Here is a 17,364-nt window from a genome sequence, read left to right as displayed (position 1 = left end):
ACTATCAAATTATCAATTATTCTAAAAATAATAATAATAATAACCTATGGGTTTAGAGAATTTTCTTTTTTGTTCTATTTAATTCTAGGTGCGAAATGTCAAATAAAAAAATATATAAAGTTGATTCTACCAAGATTTACCGAAATTTATGAGTGATGACTACTAATACTTACTCTATAAGCTTATCTTGATAGTTTAAGACCGACGAGACTCATGATATCTATGTTCCTTGAGGTGACGTGAGGCAATATAGCTACAACTGAAAGTGAAACCCGTGTGAGCACTCATTAGAATACATATATATAACTCGATTTCTCATTGGTAAATCATAAATGAGAGACGAGAGAGGAAAGAAACTAGCTCCAATTCATGCCATATGATTGGAACTTGGAATTGGAAGTGTGCAAAATATTTTGAAAAAAAAAATCATAATCAAACACTTAAATGTTCATATATTTTTAAGTAAAGATTGGACCCAAGATGTCTTGTTAATCTTTATATACATAACCCTCCTTTGAATTACATAATATCTAAATTCTCATCATATTTGCGAAATATCCAAATAATTGAAGAACAACAACCACCTCATCCAAAAAAAATTAAAAATTTATAGTTTTTTAATGTTTTATAAATATACTAAATAATTAATTTTTCAGATTGGATAGTGAACAATATCAAATTGAAACAAAAATTAGCCTAATTGATAAGCATACAAATTAAGGATAAATTATTGAATCGTGAACTTGATTAACAAATTATTAGTAATTAAAAGTTATGGAGTTGTATAATATTTTAAAGAATTACAATTTTTTGTAATTTTGAACCCAACTCAACAAAAGTAGATTGCATAACAAAACTTTGTAATCGACTTACAAACTGCAACATACTAAATATATAATAGGGTAAAGTATGAAAATGTGCACATTAATTAAAGAAGTCAATTCTAATTATATATAATAATAGATATTTTAAAAATATATTTCAGTGCAGTGGATCGATTATCACTACTTGTAAATACTGACAAAGAAAACATGGAAGTAAAATTTATGGACTAAATTTTACATATGAAATGGTCTCCCACTCTCCCCATGCTTTGGGAGGCTAGAGATTCAACCTAAAGATAGTGGAGTATTTAGACCCCAGGAGGGCCACCAATTTGCTACTTTTACAGAATATTTATATGGTTATATACTAATCATATTGAGAATCTAACTTATAATAATGGATGCCGCCTATGTTGTTTAGACTACTTTATCAAACTTTTAAGCCAATCTATAAATGGCGGCGATTTAATAATATAGAGCCCTAATAATCTTTAAAGCCAAAAAAAAAAAGTTACCTGAAGCGTACGTAATATGATGTCCCAAAACCTTGTTTACTATTGACATAGATTTATAAACATGTTAAATGTTTACAGATCGATCAAGATAATAGTTACAAATTAAAGACTAAATCACCAAATTTTAGCACGAGCAGAAGCAGCAACCATAGATTTATTCACCAACAAAGCAAAATAAGCTAGCGCTATAAAATTGTCAGTGGATAACTATTAGCTTGCTCATGACACAGATATGGCATTTTTTATGTTATTTTTGTTTTTCCTTAATGCTAGTGATTTATAGTGATGAGTGAACTAATTTCTTTTTCGAAGCTTCTCGATTGGATTGTTAATGGAACAATGGTTTGTTATCAGTGATCCATTGAGACACAAAAATAGGTGCTAGAAATCAAACTTGCTTTTCATATTAATTGTGCAGACAAAGTTTATTTTATTGAGGGGGGAGGGGTTACAAAAAATGAAATTGTTTAATATCGAATTCCGTAGAAATATTCATTATCACTTAAGGAATGTGAATACCTACAAACTCTAGCTTCTTTGTAAACAAGACCTTGTTTGCAGAAATATCCATTTTCTGGGCTGCAATGCCGGTCTTCGGAACATATGCACTGTCCCTCTATGGCACACCCATCACTTTTATTTGCAGCTTCCTGCCCAAATAGTATCTCATCTGACCATTCACTTGAAAACATGTTTTGAGGGTCCAATTGTTTTCTTGCAGCAATAAACCTATTAAAATTTGGATACTTGTGCTGCACGTCCAAGAATGCTAGGTTCCTATTTTTAGCCCAGTGTGGCTTAGCCCCATACTTAAAGAATGCCATTTGCTCCACTTCTTCCCAAACATCTTGGTTTAGTCTCGGTGTTGAAGCCTCACTAGCACGATAATAATTGAAATCAACCACAACAGAATCCTCAGATTGGCCAAGATATGCCCCAGAAGCCTTAATGAAACGTATTAGAAATCCATTATAGACATCCACCCCACAAAAATTCTCTGGGTTTAGGTCCCTCAATTTTTTCACATCACGGATAAAGTTTCCAAACTTTGGAGCTGGGAATATTGCTGTTGTCTCATAAAAGAAGAGCCCATTAATTCTTGGGTCCCAAGCACATGTACTAAACGAGCTTGATGAATATAAACATGAACCTGAGGTTTGTATTTTTCCCTGTTGACCTATTACTGGATAACCAGTGAAGATTAGACCATTCTTTAACCCATTACCCACTAATTTCTTGGCAGCCACAGTAGTAGTTGCTAGAGTGCATTTACCTTTCACGTCCCTGGTATTCTCAAATGTTTTCTCTGCATTTTTACAATTTAGTCTATATTTTTATTATGTACAACTATGTATATATGCGGACAAAAATTTATGATATAAACCATGAGATAGACTGTGAAGTAAAAGATTGATCAAATTACCTGTTGCTCTAATTGATTTGGGGATCAATATTAAATTGGACTGAAACCCAATGAAGTCATAAACCCCATCTCCAGAAACGTTTAAGGGAACTCTTTCATCATATCTGTACACTGCAGTTTTCTTTGATGGATACCAAGTTATATCTGCGAATTCATACTTCTTTGCATGGTCCATGAATACGTCTTCAAAATGATCATCGTTCGTGAAATTATAGGTTACGCTTCTTTTGAATCCTCTCTCTAGTGAGAGCTTCACCTGTTATTGATCATTATCAAATTTTGATTCAATAAAATTTGTAGGGTTCAGCATGAACACATTGCTTAGTATAATTCTTATGAAAGGAAGAAAAAAAAAAAAATATATATATATATATATATATATATATGAGCACTGACATGGTCACGTTTCATGAGTACAACTGATTGTTAGATTTATACCCGCGTCTTTAATAAAATTTTGATCCAATTTTTTTATTATTTTCAGATGATATAACCGATGTCTATATCAGTGATTTTGACATATAGATAATTATTTCAAGCTTTGCTCCAAAGAAATAAAATACATACATATACATACATACATACATATACATATATATATATATATATATACACACATTAAAAAATAAATAAATTTAAAATTTAAAAAAAAAAAAAAAAAAAAAAAAACTCAAACTCCAAAGGAATTTTCATGATATACATGGGATCTAAATTTGAGGACTAGCTATCTCCAATATATATAAGAATAAAATATATTTCACAGAATAAGATCCAGATCCAGATCCAAATAATAGGATGTATATTGGTTCTTACCTTAGAGATAACTCCCAACAATCCCAATGATACTTTAGCTGCATTAAGGAGTGGATCTTGTGCTTCTAATCTGATAATTTTGGAATATCCTTCAGATGGTCTAGCAGGAACAATAAGACTAAGGCCAATAACATAATCATGAACAGCCCCTCCCTTTCCCCACCATGAGCTTCCATGTGCCCCAGTGCTAATAAGTCCTCCCACACTCACACCCTCCCAATACGGCGCCGCCACTAAACTCAGTCCAGCTTCTTCCACTTTATCAATCAGTTCACGTAATCCTACTCCGGCATCAACCGTGACAACCAAATTGTCCTTGTCAACTACTATGTTGGAGTTATATTTTTCAGTACTGACAAGTAATGATGCTTCGGAATTTGATGTGGGGCAGGCCAATTTTGGTATGGTATGTGAAAACTTGGTCAAAACTTTCACCTTGAGTTTATTTTGATTGGCATAGGCCACGACTGACCGGAGCTCTTGTTCGGTTGTTGGGTATGTGACATTTGGGGCATGGCAATCCTTTCTGTCTCCCCATACACCATAGGAATTGTAGAGGGTGCAGCCACCAGTTGTGCTGCATTGAACTGGGGATTGTGGTGGCATGGCATAGATGGTTAGGAGGGTTGAACTTGAACCCCATGTGACAAGGTGAAGAACACCAAGGAACCAGTTCCAAGTGGTGTACATCTTGTCTTGATTGTCCTAGCTGTAGTGTATTAATGGAGGTTTTGGTGTTTGGTAAGGGATTATATATGGGGATGATAAAGATAAAGGCAATGCTTTGAAGGGAGGTGAACAAAGTAGTTACTTGGAGCACAATGGAGCTACACCAATGGGGTGTACTGGGTACATCATGGTTTTGTTTGCCTACATGTGTAATGGAGGTTTTTGTGTTAGGTAAAGGGATTAAGATGCGGCTGAAAAGCTAGAGGAGGCAATGCTTTGGAAGGAAATGCACTGATAATTAGTTACTTCATTTGTACATAACATATGTAGACATTTGGATGTAATTACAATATTACACCGAGCAATTAACCCCCCCCCCCCCCGCTCACAACTTTTTTTTTTTTTTCTTTTACTTATTTTTTATATTCAATAGTTGAGATTTAAAGTTACTTTTTGCAACTTTAAATCTTAACCATTCATATCAATTACCAATTACATTAAGTATTGCACTTGATCTTAATCTTAGACACAGTCGAATATTCTAAAACTATATATCAAAAATTATTTTATTTTAACTATTTGCAGCCTTAAAAAAAAATATAATTTAAAAATTAAAAAAAAAAAAAAAAAAAAAAAAAAAAAAAGAAAAGAAAGAAAGAAAAGAAAGAGTAGGGCTAGGGCAGTAAAACTCCCTCATCATTTTTCCCCTTTTTTATGCCATAATAAAACCGGTATCTAAATTAACTCCATTCAAATGTTTGGTAAGGTGAGCAAGAGATTCAGATTTCACTATCACTAATCAAATTAATTAATATTGTGATGATTCCACCACATGTCTTTTATATATTTAAGTTAGCACTAAATTTTATGTTAATAAGATATGGTTTCGTAATAAATCCATTCATATACTATGTAAATTTCTAAATAATAATATATAAACAAACAAACAAACAAAAAACAAAATTTCGAATCTTTTATAGTAAAATAGTTCCTAATCTTCCATTATTTTGATATTTACGGAGCCTATAAATTATTTTAAAAAATATGTGATCCAAGAGACGTATTTATTAAATACTCATCTCAATAAAAAGGTTTTAAAAAGTGTAATAACAACCAAAGTTATACAGTATTAGCGTAATTTCAACCTTTTTGATTTGGATGTTGCGATGTGATCTTTGAGTTCATTAAATTGTCCGTTAAAGAGTCTACAGGGTAATAAAGCATGTCGATTTGTGTCTTTTAATATTATTGCTATATATATATATATATGGTGAAATATTAGATAAGGATGCATATTTGGACTTAGGCCGAATGTAAAAAATTAAAAATAAGACCCTTGTCTTGGACCATATGGATGCATAAAACATTGAATAAATTTTTAGTTATTTGTCTTTTTTATGTTTGATAAATTACTATTTTGGTCTCTAGATTTTAGGGTCATTTTCGATTTGTTTCTCACTTTTTCTAGTTAGTCAATTTAGTTAATATTATTTTTATTGTCAAATTAGTCCATACCATCAACTCGTTTACAAAAAACACTTACATAGCACACTTTTTGTATTGTCAGCATGATTAATATTAAAATATTAAATAAAGATGATGCATGTCTAAGTTTTAGTAGGCACGTCAACACTTAGATGGCAAAAAAAGCTACATCAACTTTGAAAAATGTTTTTCTTTTTCTTTTTTACCAAAATTTTCCTTTTCCTTTTCCTTTATTTTTTTTTCTTTTAATTTTCTTCCCATTTCTTAGTAATTAAAACAAAAATTCAACTTTATTTTCTTTTTTACTTTCCTACAATCGATGAAACCCCAAAGCCTCTCCTTTGTAGCGGCAATCTCAATCGACAATCCTCATGATCCCAATAGACTTTAATCCTCTACTCTCGCTCTTACCATATACCAATCTTTGAAACCCTAACGCCCCCAAGAGTAATTTAAAGGGGGGGGGGGGGGGGAAATCATTGCTATTGTTTTCTAGTCATTTTATTATATAATTTTTTATATTTTAAAGATTTTTTTAATTATTTCTTAAAAATTAAGATGTTTAATTGATACAGCATAACTAAAATGACTTGTCATAATTGTTTATTATTATTATTATTTATTTGAGAAGAACGTGTCATAATTTCATTGACCTAGATAGCTCATGCAATCGTCTTAGATGACATTTAACAAACAATTAGGCCCACTACATAGACAGAAGAAAACAAATCCAAACAATATCTAACATTCAAGGAAAACATATCAAAATAGCTCATGCAATCGTCTTATAGATGACATTTAACAAACAATTAGGCCCACTACATAGACAGAAGAAAACAAATCCAAACAATATCTAACATTCAAGGAAAACATATCAAAATTATGAAATTCTAGGAAACAAAATAAAAACAACCTCAAATATAAGGGTATAATTTGCAACTTTTTTTTTTTTGACAAGAATAATTTGCAACTTAGATGAGCCTAAAACAAGTTGGCACATATGGGAAATGAAAATTATGGAAGGCAGAATTTAGGATCACACAACTAGTATACAATCTATTCACGTTCACTTTCCAACACTAACATTTAGTTGGTATTATGGTATGCATACGACATAGGAAAATAGCGTTCCCTTCTCTTACATTCACAATAGACCTTGTTATGAATTTAACAAGTGACCTCATTGTAAATGTAAGAAAAAAGCACTATTCTATGAGATTTGCTCCGAGATTACCGGCTAATTACTCCCAACACTTAGACCAACTCGACTGTACTCTCCAAGTTCAAGCTACCACAACAGACAAATCAGTTCTCATTCTCTTCACCTTCACCTTCACCTTCACCTCCTTCATCATCTTGTTGTTCTTGAAGCACTTTCAACAGCTGACCCCCTTTTCTCCTTCCCCTAGCACTACAATTCCCTTGCAATGCCAACGCCACCGCACGCGCCACCTCCTCTACCGGTGGAGCCCCCTGATCCTCTAACGCACCTCCACCGTACATCACAGACAGAACACTGATAGCGTACTCCTTTGCACGCGCCGCCATTCTCCCCATCGTCGCCACCATCACCGGCACTGCCAGAGCGTGTGCTCTCAGCTCCGCCGCGCCCTCCGCCACCGTGCACATCAGCTCTAAAGCCGCCAACGCACGCTCAGCCGCCGCGTCGTCCAGCTCCGCCGCTATCTCAACCACTGCTCCCACCGCACCTGCCTCCACCGCCACGTGGCGGTTCCCCTCCGCTAAGCAAAGCGCTAACAGTATCTTCGTTGCGGGCTTTGCTCCAGCTTTGGTTTTCAAATTCCTAACTACCCCGCGCATTAGTTCGGGCGGACACTCCGGGTCGGATGGCGGGTTTGGGACGAGTGACCGCTCCAAGAGTTGCAGCGCCGCGAGTTGGTCCGGATCCGACCCGGCGCTGAGTTGGAGCTCCGCTACGTGGAACAGTTCCTGGAGTTCTGTGGATGAAATGGGTGGAGGTGGGGGCCCGAAATGGGTAATGGGTTCGGGTACCGGGTCAAATCCGTGTGGTTGATTCGGGTTGGGAAGGATGGGTGAATGTGGGAGTGGGAACCTCCACTGGGTGAAGCTTTGGGAGGTTGAGGAGGATGAGGATGATGAAGAGGAGTCGGGTTGCGAGGATCGATGAAGTGGCGGTGGTGGCAGGGGAAGCGTGTCGAGTTGTTGTGGCGGTGGCGGCGGTGGTGATGGGAGAATTGGGTCAGATTGTGAGAGAGGAAAAGTTGGGGGGTGAGGGGTACTACTGCCTGTTGGGCTGACAACAGTTTGAGTACAATGGCGGAAAAACCCACAAGAGAAGAGGTGGGTCTTAAGCTTTGGTTGATTAGTTTTCATGGTGCCAAGGTACTAAAGAGAAGACCTGTCCTCACTCTTGTGTATAAAGTGAACTGAATTTGAGAGAGAAACTAGAAAGATGGTGCAAGTAAAAATGGGGTGGAGAGGGACAGGAGAGTTGGACAATGAACACTACTGCAACTGCAGAACCTGCAGGGTGTGGCATCTGTCTTGCTGATATTTATATTTTTTTAACATTTTTTGTTGTCAGGTGAGGAGGTCTGCCGTGAATAGTATAAAGCTGCACATTTCACCTTCACACTAAAAGCCAAGTCTGACACGGTTCAGTAGCAATTATCTTTGTGGACTTCAATCATGGTTGTGGTCTTTGCTTGCTGACGATAAGATTGTAGGATTGAAAGAGATGTTTTAATTACAAACTCCGCCGTGGTTGGCACAAACTCAGATCAGTCAATTCTTACAAATTAACATCATTCTATTTCCAAGTTTTCAACCCAAATAATTGTTTACTCTTATTATTCAGATAGCGCATAGATTGTTTGCATGACATAAATTAATAGGATAAGAAGATCCAGCTCCAACTTTGATTACTCCAAACTCTTTAAAGTTTAAAGGATCTGAGTGAGAGTCCCCGCTGTGTTTTAGCTAGGAGTTTATTGAATGTTAAACAAAGCACCGCATGTAGAGGAAACTGGTCAGTGCTAATTTCCAATTGACAAAAAACCATAGAAGTCATTAACTTATAATGTAACTTGCCTCCAGAATAATGTAATTATCCTCCTGCATTTCTAGATTTACAACATGAAGGCACTAAATTTAGTCAAATTATCTAAATCCCCAAAAATTGAAAACGAAAAAAATCTTTATGGAATTTTACAACAAAAATGCCATTAAAGGAAGGCTTGACCTCCTCACCTAATGTAAAAACTAAAAGTGGCTTAAGGACAAAGTATTTGTTAGGAATGGGACACTGACGAAATGAAATCACCTCCACTTATCTTGTAGTTCTTTCCTCTCCGACAAAACCCAGGTCACAAAGATTGCTGCAATGAGGGCAACAATTGTGATCAGCAGCAAAGCATAGCTGAAATCTTCTGTGAGTGAATCATATGTCCTTGAGGGTGCCATTCGAGTGAGAAAGAGATCCACTCCATATGCAAAGGCAAGAGTTGTGGACTCCAACTTGGCAGGTACCGTAACAATGCCTCGGAGATTTTCCACTTTAAGAGCATGCGTCACATAAGACTGTACATACAATGCTGAGATCAGTATAAAAGAATTATCCATAAACACCAAAACAGAAGCATGTAGCTAAAGTTTCTAAAGATGGAGCTAGCTCAAGTTGGCTAAATCACACTTGATCCTAGTATAGAACTCATGCTGAACGTATGACTCAAGGTATGGATGGGAATGGTTCATTTAAAAGTCACCGTAATATACAAAGAATTAAAGATGCACACAATTGCAAACCATAAGGTGAATATGTTTCTAATCATAGTGGAAAAGATGTTAAATTTCAGAGCTCATGTCTCAAGTTCTAACCATACCCTCTGCATCTATTGCCAAGAGCTTTGTAGCTCAACTAGCATCTCCTAGTATTTCAGGCAAAGACGTCCAAGGTTCAAATCCTCCATTCCCATTATAACTATCGATTTATAAAATAAAATAAAAAATCTCATGGTCTACCTCCTTGATAAGGAGCCATACAACCTCCTGAAAAGGAAAAACCAATGACTTTAAACTAGAACCAAGTCTATGGCATGGAACCTTATCACAAAGCCAAATATGGATCATCGCTATCTAGCAAAATTTAATTGCTTCTTTCCAAACTTGGATCTATAATGTCTGGCACTAATTATGCACGTGTATTCATAAGTCCCATATTGCTTTCCTTGATAGATTGATAATTGGGGATGGGGCCATGGGAGGGTTTGAACCCTGGATGTCTACATTGGAAACAGCAGGAAATGCCAACCAATTGAGCTACAAGGCTCTTGGCCACAAGTCCAATATTGCTAGGATCCAGGAACTCAGCAAAGTGTCTGCCTAGCAAGAATCAATGGTCTACTAAGTATTAAACAGTTGAATTATGAACTGAACAAGACCCTCAACCTTGACAGAAACAAATTACTATTATTGTCTTCTCTAGAAAATTTTGAATTAAAGAAAGCTTTTGCACTTGCCTCACCAAACCTATTCTATCAGTAATTCTTAATTATTTTTAATAATATTCTATATAACAAACAGACCGACAGCCAGTTTCAATTGGCTTATAAAATGTGCCGGGTTCAAGTTAGGATACAATGCAAAACTTGTCCAAATGTATACATGCAAATCAGGATCACTGATTTGATGTAATCAAAGGATGAACAAATAAAAAGCACCTTATTAAAAAGAAATTGAATTTTATGAGGCAGAAAAAATGTATAATTTTCTTAAATACCAGAAATTAAAAAGGAATATGTGCAATTATTCTTGTAAAGAGGATCATAGCTAAGATCAACACTCTCTTGATCCAACAGAAATTTTTAGTAAGAAACTTTTTGTTAAGTAATTTTTAGTAACATAATTGAACCTCAAAAAGCAAAACGAACCCACAAAAACACAGCTGATAGTCAACTTTACATATGCATATTCAAAATTTACTTACCAAAAAGACAAAACACATGCATATCCAAACTATAAGATTATTAAATGAAAATGGTAAGAGGATAAAAGTTTGCAAAACTTCATCTTATTGTTGAAAATTTGAGGTATTCCTACATAACACTGCAAACAAAAACAATATCTCAACCAAAATTTTATGCTTTCTTCAGAAATAACAGTAGTACTAATGCCAACAATAACCTTTATATATAACAACAATTACAACAGTAATGATAAGATGTTAATAATTGTTATATATAGCCAACCCACCTGAGGAATGATTGGCAAAGAATCTGTAAGAGGTATAATGCCTTCTTCTCTCTCAGCTTGTGTAGGGTTGACAGATCGACGAGGATCTAAATAACGCTTATCAAGAGCCAAAACCTGCAAAAAATTTACTGTCAGTCAGTGCACATAATAAAAGAAAACAAGCTCCATCTCAAGCATGTCCATACAACCACCCCCACCCCCCCCCCCCCTTCTTTTTTTCCAAAAAAAAAAATACTTAGCAAATAGAAAACAAATGTAATTCTGACATTAAGTTAATAAATAAATAAATACAACCCACCACCAACAACAACTCAGGATGTTCAAATATTTTAAACCTACCTGATCACCAATTGTACCAATAAGAAGTTGCTTTGAAGTTATACCCTTGGCCGTTGATGTCACTGCTATTGTTTTCACAGAATGGGTGAAATAGTAAGACTGTGATTTTACGACGACCTCTGGCCGAGAAAACAAGGAAATTGGTGAAGTAAGATTATGCTTTCCAAAAACTAGCTTCCAGACATCCTTGTTGTCCTGTGAATCATTGTTCAATTTTTTTAAAAAAAGTTTATATATAAATTTTATGAAATGAAAACACACAGCAGAAAATTAAGGATTTGAGTTCACTGGCATACCGCCCGAGACTGATCGTAGATCTCAATAACTGACATCTCATATCGGTGTGCTCTAAGATTGAAGTAGTGGTACACAACCCAATTCTCACTAAAAACCTACAAAATGCATAAATGCATGAGGGAATGTCTTACATTCATGAACACAACAGGGACAAGTAATTTACAGAACTTACAGCATGAACAGGACCCTGTGAACCATAATGAGCCACCCGGTGCAATATACGACCAGTTACAGTATCAATGAGGTATACAACCAATGATGCCTCCTCCGGGGTGGCTGTTCCAATTTCACCACTCGCTTTTGGTGTAGCAGTTGCCACAAAGAGTAGATTTTTTGATATATATTTATACGTCACATCTTGGTCGGCTACAACCTTTGCTTGAGTATGAACCACCTAGAGAAAGCAATATAAAAAATACTATTACAACATTATGTGTGTGTACGCAGCAACAAAGCATGGGTAAACTCTCACAAAAACCAACCAGAGGAACCATCACAGCATCACCCATCTTTTTAGTTACAGGCTTACAGCATTGGGCATAATAATGACATTCCTATAGGAAAACTCATTTATTATTTGATTTATTACACAACTGTTTGACACCAAAAGAATATGGATATCAATCACTTCAAGTCATGACGCCACTATAGAGACCCCATATGCACCAGAAACCAAAATTATAAAATGACAACTGTCATTGTCGTTATTTTATATGCTCAATGAGACTACAATTGTATCTCAGAATTTGAAGCAACAAAAAATAACAACCTATCAAAAAAATCTAAAACAAATAAGTATGACTGGGGATGGTAGAAGCTCAACAGTAAAAGGATACTATGCATCATAGAATACAACAGAAGATTATTCATAAGAAAAAAAAAAGTTCGGAAAAATTGGAATTCATAGGATAATCACTCAAATAAAGATTCTATGCAAGCTTTACAATTATGCATTTGATTAATACGCATTATGTATCTCTAGTTAATCAAACAAATTAAGTTTTTACACACAATCAATAAAATGCAAGAATGTCTTAGAAGTTCATTGTGAAGCATTACCATCATAAAACACAAAGAGAAGAACTGACAGCTATCAATAAGTACATTATTCAGACAGGGAAAAAGGTACCTCATTCAATTTTCTTGTGACAGTTGCAATGATCTTTTCTGATTCAGATGGAAATACAATTGACCACAACTCCCTTGAGTCAAAGCAGAATTCATCCACTACTTCACCAATGCAATTTCTATTCAAAACGTGCCCTCTGATGATGCCATTATCAGCCTCAACTGAGTACCAGTATATGTTTGAAAACTCACGTTGGAAAATATCAATAGCCTCAGAAGTTCTAGGGTATAAATGTGCATGCTTGTCAGTGTCTACAAGAAGATGAAGACGCTGTTCTGTTGAATCCGTAAATGGCAGTGGAATAATTTGTGCAACAGAATGAACAAGACCTAAAGAGTTAAGCTCCTTTCCTGTGTAAGTATCAACAAAAGAAAGAACAGCAGATGCATCCGAATTTGGTCCACACCGACCAACAATAAGGACAGAAGGATTCTCGTCCATGGCATGATGATGGGGCACTTGCCACTGATAAACACTAAGCCCAGATGGATGTTCACATGATCCTGATTTACGTAGAGAGGGCAGTAAGAGAGACCAGACAACCCGCCCATCTCCAGTGTGCAAGGCATAAAGTTTTCCCGCTCTAGTAAGAACTATTAGCAGCTTCCGGAAACCATTGTGGTCGCGTGTCATTTTGCTTTTCTCAGAACTTTTCAATCTCATTCCTTGTATGGCTGCTATATCCTCAGAGCTTGCAAGCATCAAAGTTCCCTTAAGTTTCAGTATGTGTCCCTTCAATAATAGAAACATCATATCAAAAACATGTTGTTAGAAGGGAACCAGTCCAGTAGAGGCTTCAAACAAAACGTATCAACATTTTCTATCCAAATCCTTGGTGCAAAACTACAACAAAAAAGTAAAGAAGAGAAGGGAAAAATATATTTGCAAATAAAACCACACCTCCATACAATCCAAATAAAGTAGAAGAATACAGGCATTGAATCATGAAATTTGCACATATCTGATGCCTTTTAACGTTGAACTCATTTCTAAATGTACTTTATGCGTTTACAGAATATCCATACCTTAAGCCACTCGAAGAGGTTCTGCTCCACTTTCGCTACTGATACACCTGCCTTTTCGACAGGTAGTTCCGATACTGTTACATCGACAATCGAGGCTAAGCCTTCCTCCCTAGACCAGACAGTTGCACCTTGTTGCAGTAACAACAATGAATGATCTTCCATGACAATCAAGGCCCTGAACCCATAAGATCTGTCTGTGCGGATATAATTGTTTATAAAAACCTTGTGCACTAGGCCCCTTTGATGGCCCACCTCAATGCTCTCCTTGAGCAAATCATTATTCCAGTCATGACTATACTTCAATGTGAGGAGAACCTTACCATCCACATGTTCAACTAGTGCAAAAGCTTGTTGACCCTCTGAAAATGAGAGAGCATCACTAACAGCAGCTGCATTATTAATTTTGTCGACAACCTCCAAAACACCTTCAGCTGTCACTCTTATGAATACTAAAAGTGTATTGATCTTTACAGCAAAAACTCCTGAGAGCTTTGAAGGTAATATGTCTGCAATCCCAGAATGGTCCTCAACAAAATCTGAAATATGGGTCTTTTTAAAGCTGATTTCTCCATTCTGAAAGTTAATTGTTACTAAAATTGACTTAGTGCTATCCAACGATACAAGCATGTCACTTGAAACTGATAATACTTCCCCAAAAAAACCATCAGGAAAGGCAGCGCTTGTGTGCTTGATCAACTCTCCATTCTTAGCATTTATCTGATAAACATCAAACTGGGAAGAACCAACAAAGCCTACAACATAGATTTTATCATTTCCAAGAGGCTGAATAATCTGTTGAACCTCTATGCTGCAGAAAAGTTAACCAAGCTAACATTAATGAAATGGTGATGTTTGAAAAGAAAAAACATCAGATACATTGAAGTTAAATTTTTAAACCTTTCAGCTGAAAAATCCTTCTTCCAGAGAACCATGCCATCAATGCTAGAAACAGCATGAAGACATCCCTTACCGAAAACAAGAATCACATTGTCCTTGTCAACTGTCAAATTTATCTGCACAATACTAGACTAATTAAATATATATTCATTATAAAAAATATAAAAATAAAATAAAATAAAAAAATCTTATAGCGCATTGTCTACTAGAACCTCAACATGTCTACCAACCACCCAGTGCAGGTTGGCGAGAACCAAAAAAAAAACTCCAGAAGGATGCCAGTTTGGCTGATGAAAAAGGAACAAAATCCATATGCTCTAACAGAAAGGAGGAGAACCACCCCCCCCCCCCCACCCCCAAAAAAAAAAAATGCAATATATGGCTTGCAGCCAAGAATATTAATTTGGGAAAAAAAATGTTGATAATTGGATTAAGGACTGTTATCTGAAATATAAGTTTGATGCAAAATGACAAAGAAATTCCATACATTCTGGTATATGAAGAGAAATTTATAGACAACATGAGAAAGATGTTCACTGGATAAAGGTTTTAGAAAAAGGTAAAAGGCTTCATACAAATTACTAAGAATAACTTCAAAGACATTCACTAACCGGTACAGACAATAGTGATTTAGAGGGCTTTGAACCCTGAAGAAAAGATTCCCACACCATCTGCCCATCCGGAAGGCTCCATGCACGTAAAATGCTTCCCTCCGACGAAAGGGTAATGACATCTGAAAATGTTATAATGGAATATCTAAGCATTTGATCAACAATATAAGTTGTACAATCAGGACTCTGGTAGGTGATGCCAAAAGGAAGAAGCAAATTTACAAAGAAATAATAGAAAGAGCAAAAAACTCAAAGCACAATAAAATGCTAAACTTTTCTTAAAATTAGCAATCAAATCCAGTAATATGCATAACTGCAAGATATAAGCACAGTAGATGGCGTTGAGCATACTTTTTCTTTTTTTTGTGGTTGCTTCTACACTTGTACTAAAATCAAGGCATTGCTATAGCAATTTATGTTTATTGACAGAAATAGATACTGATGAACACAACAAAAAAAGTAGTCGACTCAATCGCTCAATGGTGAAGAGATATTAATATAGATAATTCCCGTTATACAAAGAAACCCGAGTTACAAATTTGCTGAAGAACATTAAAAGCAAGCCTCATAGCATGCAAATCAAAATTTCTTGACGACCAAAGTAACAACTAACAACTTAACATTGCATTACCAAGTCATATGGTTTTAAATAAATGAGCTGAAAATAAGGGGTGTCATTACATTTTCCCAGCACAATATCAACTCCATCGATGGCATCATTGGCCCCAAGAACACGTCTCCAAACTGCACAAAACCCGAGCATAAATTAACATATCCCATAAAAATGAAAGTTTTCCAATGTAAAATCTTTGGAGCTAACAAAACCCAATTCAGCAAAGATTTCAAATATTAAAATCCCCACATACAAATCTGCCCGTGGCGAAGATCAAGCGAAGCGAGGACATTCTCTTCAGTAGACACCACAACACGCTTTTTCCCAGTCTTTTGAGTGTGGAACACTGCGTGCTTCACTTTCCCTATGTATTGTTGGTGCCTGTGATTCACGATTATTTCAAATTTATATTTAATTAATAAAAAACGAAACCTAATTTTCAATCAAATCCATATTCAAACACACAATCAATCAGCTAAAGGAAATCGAAGCTCAGTTTGGATTACAAAAACGAATGAGAGAAAATGATTTGGTTTTGAAATCAAAAATTGCATACAAATCAATCAAAGACAATCAAAAATTTATACCAGTCCATGAGGCCAGCTTGATCTTCGTAAAGCGAAAAGCTGTGATCAGCGAGTGAAAAGAACAATAGAGAAAGAAGAAAAACCCTAATCGCCATGGCCATCGCTTCTCTCTCTCTCTCTCTCTCTCTCTCTCTCTCTCTGTGTGTTTAGAGAGAAAAAAAGAAAAGAAAAGACAGATCTGAGAAGAAAGAGAAGTGAGCTGAGTTCTACTGAGTTTGCATCCCAGTCGAAGCCGGCTTCTCGTGTTTTTTTTTTTTTTTTTAATTATTATTTTTAATATTTTACTTTTTAGAAATTAATAATATGCTTAAGTTTTAACGAATAACGAGACGACACCTGGTTCGAATCAGCAACCTGTAAAAGTGTGTTACACTTCCTGACGATAAAATTGTTTTAACTCACTTTGAAATTTGAACAAAGTCAACCACTATTGTTTGTGGAGTAGTAATATTTTGCTTAATTTTTTACTTTAAAAAATGTGTTATCTTAAAAAAATAAAATAAAATAACTGTTCAAAAGGATTTGAATATTTCTTATATATAATAAAGTATAAAGTAAATAAATAAATAATAATAATATTTGCTATTGAAGTGTAAAAGAATTCGTTAGTAAGGTCTTTATTTTGGTCTAAAATATTTTTAGAAATGCAATATTTATAATATTTTTATAATATTTTCACAATAAAATTTAAGTGATAGGTTGTTATTGATAGAGCAAAAAAATAATTTTATTAATAGATTCAAATTAGAACCAATAATAACTAATTATCTATAGTTTATTGTGAAAATTTTGTATACATTTCGTTTAGAAAATACTTTGTCATTTTTGGTGTTTTATTTGCTATTGAACCATGGTATGGACCACAGTCCAGTTTCGACCCACTACTCTAATCAAGATTCCTCCTG

The 17,364-nt window shown here is 35.3% G+C and overlaps 3 protein-coding genes across 3 annotated transcripts; all 3 read right to left on the bottom strand.

The window, feature by feature from the left end:
* Positions 1-1,714: 1,714 nt before the first annotated feature.
* Positions 1,715-4,539, bottom strand: LOC126709630 (L-gulonolactone oxidase 3). The gene is made up of 3 exons (XM_050409938.1): positions 3,576-4,539; positions 2,763-3,018; positions 1,715-2,645 (listed from the first exon to the last, which is right to left on the bottom strand). Exons 1-3 carry the CDS (start codon positions 4,263-4,265, stop codon positions 1,807-1,809), a joined length of 1,785 nt encoding a protein of 594 aa, XP_050265895.1. The 5' UTR covers positions 4,266-4,539; the 3' UTR covers positions 1,715-1,806.
* Positions 4,540-6,705: 2,166 nt separating this feature from the next.
* On the bottom strand, positions 6,706-8,566 carry LOC126709875 (E3 ubiquitin-protein ligase PUB23). The gene has a single exon (XM_050410240.1). The coding sequence runs from the start codon at positions 8,082-8,084 to the stop codon at positions 7,035-7,037; it is 1,050 nt and encodes a 349-aa protein (XP_050266197.1). The 5' UTR covers positions 8,085-8,566; the 3' UTR covers positions 6,706-7,034.
* A 161-nt stretch (positions 8,567-8,727) lies between these two features.
* LOC126709874 (uncharacterized) lies at positions 8,728-16,684 on the bottom strand. Its single transcript, XM_050410239.1, has 12 exons — positions 16,460-16,684; positions 16,126-16,253; positions 15,941-16,003; positions 15,260-15,381; positions 14,649-14,764; positions 13,752-14,559; positions 12,727-13,458; positions 11,770-11,991; positions 11,597-11,692; positions 11,301-11,495; positions 10,962-11,075; positions 8,728-9,290 (listed from the first exon to the last, which is right to left on the bottom strand). The coding sequence occupies exons 1-12, from the start codon at positions 16,558-16,560 to the stop codon at positions 9,030-9,032; spliced, it is 2,958 nt and encodes a 985-aa protein (XP_050266196.1). The 5' UTR covers positions 16,561-16,684; the 3' UTR covers positions 8,728-9,029.
* Between the last annotated feature and the right edge of the window lie 680 nt (positions 16,685-17,364).

The sequence above is a fragment of the Quercus robur genome, chromosome 12, assembly GCF_932294415.1.
Source record: "Quercus robur chromosome 12, dhQueRobu3.1, whole genome shotgun sequence".
Taxonomy (NCBI): domain Eukaryota; kingdom Viridiplantae; phylum Streptophyta; class Magnoliopsida; order Fagales; family Fagaceae; genus Quercus; species Quercus robur.
This window is presented reverse-complemented; position numbering and strand designations above follow the sequence as displayed.

Excerpts from the sequence above, each read along its gene's own strand:
- LOC126709875 (XM_050410240.1), bottom strand. The coding sequence starts at position 8,084 with ATGAAAACTAATCAACCAAAGCTTAAGACCCACCTCTTCTCTTGTGGG.
- LOC126709874 (XM_050410239.1), bottom strand. The coding sequence starts at position 16,560 with ATGGCCATGGCGATTAGGGTTTTTCTTCTTTCTCTATTGTTCTTTTCA. Across the intron at positions 16,254-16,459 it reads CAAGCTGGCCTCATGGACTG|GCACCAACAATACATAGGGA; the intron begins GTATAAATTTTT and ends CGTGAATCACAG. Across the intron at positions 11,076-11,300 it reads TTGGTACAATTGGTGATCAG|GTTTTGGCTCTTGATAAGCG; the intron begins GTAGGTTTAAAA and ends AATTTTTTGCAG.
- LOC126709630 (XM_050409938.1), bottom strand. The coding sequence starts at position 4,265 with ATGTACACCACTTGGAACTGGTTCCTTGGTGTTCTTCACCTTGTCACA. Across the intron at positions 3,019-3,575 it reads TGTTGGGAGTTATCTCTAAG|GTGAAGCTCTCACTAGAGAG; the intron begins GTAAGAACCAAT and ends GATCAATAACAG. Across the intron at positions 2,646-2,762 it reads CAAATCAATTAGAGCAACAG|AGAAAACATTTGAGAATACC; the intron begins GTAATTTGATCA and ends GTAAAAATGCAG.